Source organism: Sinocyclocheilus anshuiensis, unplaced genomic scaffold (genome assembly GCF_001515605.1).
Source record: "Sinocyclocheilus anshuiensis isolate Anshui unplaced genomic scaffold, SAMN03320099.WGS_v1.1 scaffold293, whole genome shotgun sequence".
Taxonomy (NCBI): domain Eukaryota; kingdom Metazoa; phylum Chordata; class Actinopteri; order Cypriniformes; family Cyprinidae; genus Sinocyclocheilus; species Sinocyclocheilus anshuiensis.
The window spans coordinates 665,441-670,098 of NW_015540858.1; the positions used below are offsets into that span (position 1 = coordinate 665,441).

General features: G+C 36.6%; 1 protein-coding gene across 2 annotated transcripts in view; it reads left to right on the forward strand.

Moving 5' to 3' along the window:
* The first annotated feature begins 2,842 nt into the window (after positions 1–2,842).
* Positions 2,843–4,658, forward strand: part of klf2b (Kruppel like factor 2b) — a 3,437-nt gene continuing 1,621 nt past the window's right edge. The window contains exon 1 of one of the 2 annotated variants that reach the window (XM_016485420.1): positions 2,843–2,916. Coding sequence is in view for 1 of the 2 variants with exons in the window: in XM_016485419.1 (XP_016340905.1) it covers positions 4,268–4,336 (69 nt within the window). In the remaining variant the exon portion in view is untranslated. Of the gene's footprint in view, positions 2,917–3,997; positions 4,337–4,658 lie in introns of those variants that run through there. The other variant, XM_016485419.1, reaches the window with a different exon arrangement.

A 4,658-nucleotide genomic window follows, 5' to 3' on the forward strand; every position in this document is an offset into this window, starting at 1 on the left:
TGTGTGTGTAAAAAAAAAAACTGTAATATTGTTAAATATTAAAATTATTACAATTTAAAAGAAATTTAAAATAACTGTTTTTCTATTTTAATATATTTTAAAATACAATTTACTCCTTTATTTATTCAAAAGTTTGAGTAAAAGTAAGATTTAAAACAAGAAAAAAATAACACTTTTATCTTACATAAATAATATTCATCTAATATTATTAAATAATACTTTTATATATAGCTTTTATAAAGCATATATTAAATTGTTTAAAAGTGACAGTAAAGACATTTATAATGCCACAGAAGATTTCTATTTAAAAAAAATGCTGTTCTTTTGAACTTTCTGTTCATCAAAGAATCAGTATCATGATTTTCATAAAAATATAAAGCAACACAACTCTTTTCAACATTGATAATAATCAGAAATGTTTCTTGAGCAGCAAATCAGCATATTAGAATGATTTCTGAAGATCGTGTGACACTGAAGACTGGAGGAATGATGCTGAAAATACAGCTTTGATCACAGAAATAAATTACAGTTTAAAATATATCCAAATAGAAAACAGTTTTTCACAGTATTACTCTGTTTACTGTATTTTTGATCAAATAAATGCAGCCTTGGTGAGCAAAAGAGAATTCTATCAAAAGCATTAAAAATTCTTAATAATTCCAAAATTTTGACTGGTAGTGTATATGTATACTTAACACCGAAAAAGGCTTAATTGCATCATAAAACATATCTGATTTCAGTGTGGAGGACACAGTTCACACACATTCATTCACACGCAAAGTTAATGTGTCACACTGTATGAACGGTTGTGAGGGAGGGTCACCTGAACTCACGCGGGAGTAAACGTTATCAGTTTATTCCGTCAATCAAAGGACACACGCCGGACACACTTCCTGTAGAGTTCTGTGGAACTCGGAATGACGGCATACCTGATCTCTTAAATATCTCAATTCTGAAAGCAATGAAATATGACTGAGAGCACATAGAGAAGTTTCTAGCATCTCAGATGTTCCTCCTGAGAAGTTCACGAGACCTCAATAATGTCTCAAAGCATGCTCAGAGAGAAAATCAGAGATCTCAATATGAGCTTTCTCAATAACATTTTCATAATCTAATGCTGCTTTCAATGAGCACAAATATATAGGGCTATTTGCATATGGCACTTACTTAATTCTTAATGAAACATTTTGTTAGTATCAAACTAGAAGCACAAGAAACTCCGGTTCGCAAGGAAACTCTAGTTTGCATAATAGATTACGTGAAACCCACGAGCCACCTTTAAATTCCATTGAAATTTCATGACTAAAGAGATAAGAAACATCCCAAACTCATTCTTATTCAACACAAAAAGCACGTAGACAATGAGGGAAAATATGCATATCTAAACGCTTTATCAGACTCATGACTGTTATGAGCTACTAAATACTGGTGATGAAACTCTGAGGTCAAGAGGTCGATGCGATATGAGTTTCTGTTTTACACAATTAACATCAGAAAGGTTTTAGGTTTAAAGAGTTACAAAAAGGACCATGGCTTTACGTTTTGTGAAATGTTTAAGTGCTGGTATTTCGAGGCCTTATTGTGGTACTTTGATATATACATGGTACTCAAAATCATACATATACCACTATAAAGTACCACTTACAACAAAAAGATCTAAAAAGGTATTGCCATGTTCAAAATACAATGCTTTTTCAACACAACACCATTGAAAATCTATGATTTTTTTATTTTATTTACCTCAGTAACACCATGCATTTTGGATATGTACTATGACAATACCATGGTATGTGAATACAGAAATCATACTGTTTTAAAACATGTTTAAAAACTAAAAAAAGCCACTGTATTACCACGTTTGATAATGATAACATGTAAATACCATAGTATGTCTTGTATAATACCATAGTATTGTACCAAATAATTTGATGGTTGTAAACAAATATCATAGTATGTAAATGTTTAGTCATCCAGTACCATGGTAAATATCAATGTACTATTGTACTGCGGCACATGTGAAGCAAAGTGCAAAGTTCATGAACTAAGTATGAACCAATTGTGTATTTTTCAGATGTAAACCTAAGTAACCTGTGAGGATTTTCTTTCCCTGTCAGTTTTCTTAAATGGCGGCTCTGTAGCGCAAACACTCTGACGCGCCGCGTCGCGTCCTCAGGACATCATTAACGAAACGAATGGCTGCTAAAGCAAAGCCAATAATTCCCACCAACCATCAGCATTCCAGCCATTTAATCCCCCTGCATTAACACCTGAATGAGGCGGAAAGGCAGGCGAACATCTGAGAGGAGAGAGTCGGAGCTCAGGTGAGACTGGCGCCTGCTGTCCGCGTTTTAGACAAACCCGCTGCGCGCGCAATCATCACGAGAAAGCGTCTCTGAGCGCGTCTCTGGGTACTTTTTAACACAACGTAAAATACTTTGACATATTTTGAGCTCAGGTAAAATAACACACACACAAACACACGCATATAGTTGAGAAGTGAGAAAAATGCATGGTAAAATATGACACTGTAATATGTTTTATGCTTTTATTGTCATGTGACAACAGAATAGTTGTTTGCATGTCAGACTAGGTCTATTCAAGCATTGATTGACTGACAGATGCTTTTAAGTATTAATATGTAGGTAGTTACACACCTTTGGCTTTAACGCCCCACAAAAATATCATAGAAGCATTATCTGTGGTCAAAACGAACTAATCTTTGCTCAGTGTGTTTGAATCAGCTGGTGTTTTGGAGGTTTTTAGTAGATGTATGAAGTCAAGTTCACACAGCAGAGAAGCCACAGGTGGAGAGGATCACATTAACTTCAGCATTCCAGCCATTTAATCCCCCTGCATTAACACCTGAATGAGGCGGAAAGGCAGGCGAACATCTGAGAGGAGAGAGTCGGAGCTCAGGTGAGACTGGCGCCTGCTGTCCGCGTTTTAGACAAACCCGCTGCGCGCGCAATCATCACGAGAAAGCGTCTCTGAGCGCGTCTCTGGGTACTTTTTAACACAACGTAAAATACTTTGACATATTTTGAGCTCAGGTAAAATAACACACACACAAACACACGCATATAGTTGAGAAGTGAGAAAAATGCATGGTAAAATATGACACTGTAATATGTTTTATGCTTTTATTGTCATGTGACAACAGAATAGTTGTTTGCATGTCAGACTAGGTCTATTCAAGCATTGATTGACTGACAGATGCTTTTAAGTATTAATATGTAGGTAGTTACACACCTTTGGCTTTAACGCCCCACAAAAATATCATAGAAGCATTATCTGTGGTCAAAACGAACTAATCTTTGCTCAGTGTGTTTGAATCAGCTGGTGTTTTGGAGGTTTTTAGTAGATGTATGAAGTCAAGTTCACACAGCAGAGAAGCCACAGGTGGAGAGGATCACATTAACTGTCACCATCATCCACTAACCACAAACAAACACAATACTGACTGTCTTCATTTTTTTTAAACTAGATTTGGTTTTATCATTTCAAATCATACAAGCTTGTTTTCATCAAATGTTGTGCTTGAAAACAGTTTTATTTACAATAAATGACACTTGTGTAATCGAGTGCACCTCATTTATCTTTTATAGTATCCCACCTAAGTCTATGTATATATAATAACAGGGACAACTAGTTGACTTTTGGATCACCTACTAATCTATTGTACAGAAAATTGCTAGATCAGCATGCAAAAAAACAACAAAAAACAACAACCTTTATTTGACTTCTCTAAATGTAACCTCATTGTGCAGTCACTTGCTTTCATTGGAAAGCGCGTATATTTGGAGTCTAAATTACGCATGGGTGAATGTAGGCTGTTTGGAGACTGGAATTACACTTGGATCAATTCGAGCTTTTGTTGAAACGCCTTGGTAACAGTTGTGTGTGTGTACTGCACAGATGATAGTGAGTGACCGCCTCCGCGAGGGGAGGGGAGGGGAGCGGATCACGCGTCATCACGCGCTTAAATGCGCCGGAGCGCGCTGTCCGGCACTGAGAGACTGTGGACCTGTGGAGAGAGCGCACGGTGCCTTATATACCGCCTATATCTGGGAACCCTGAACGCGGTTTCCTCCGCTCACACAACTGGTCCAGCATAAGTATTCATTAGGTAGGAGGCGCTCCTGCCAGACACACTTTGTTCATGACTCTGGAAGTTCACTCGAGGGAAAAGCGCAGCGCAGTTTGACATCTGCCCGGGAGCAAGTGCAACAATACAGAAGAAAATTACAACTCGATACGCATCTTGGAAATGGCTTTACATTGCCTTTTGCCTTCGATTTCAACGTTTGCAAACCAGAAGGAGAAACTTTGGGAAGATGTAAGTATTTGACACTTTTGTGCACTTGTATGTGGTGAAACTAGGGTGAATTAAGGGGAATTTGGGTAATGCGGACACCTAACCTCAAAGCGGTTAAAACCGAGGAAACACTAAAAAAAAAACAGTTTATAAGCGAAAATATTTGTTTTCCACTTGTTTGCACTGGATAAAATATTGAAGATACACACCGGAAAACGAACACAAACATCATAAATGTCATTTTTTTGTTTTATCTTGTTTCATATATATATATATATATATATAAACGAGCATAGTTTACTTGCATGTGTATGTGTGTGTGTGTATATATATATATATATAT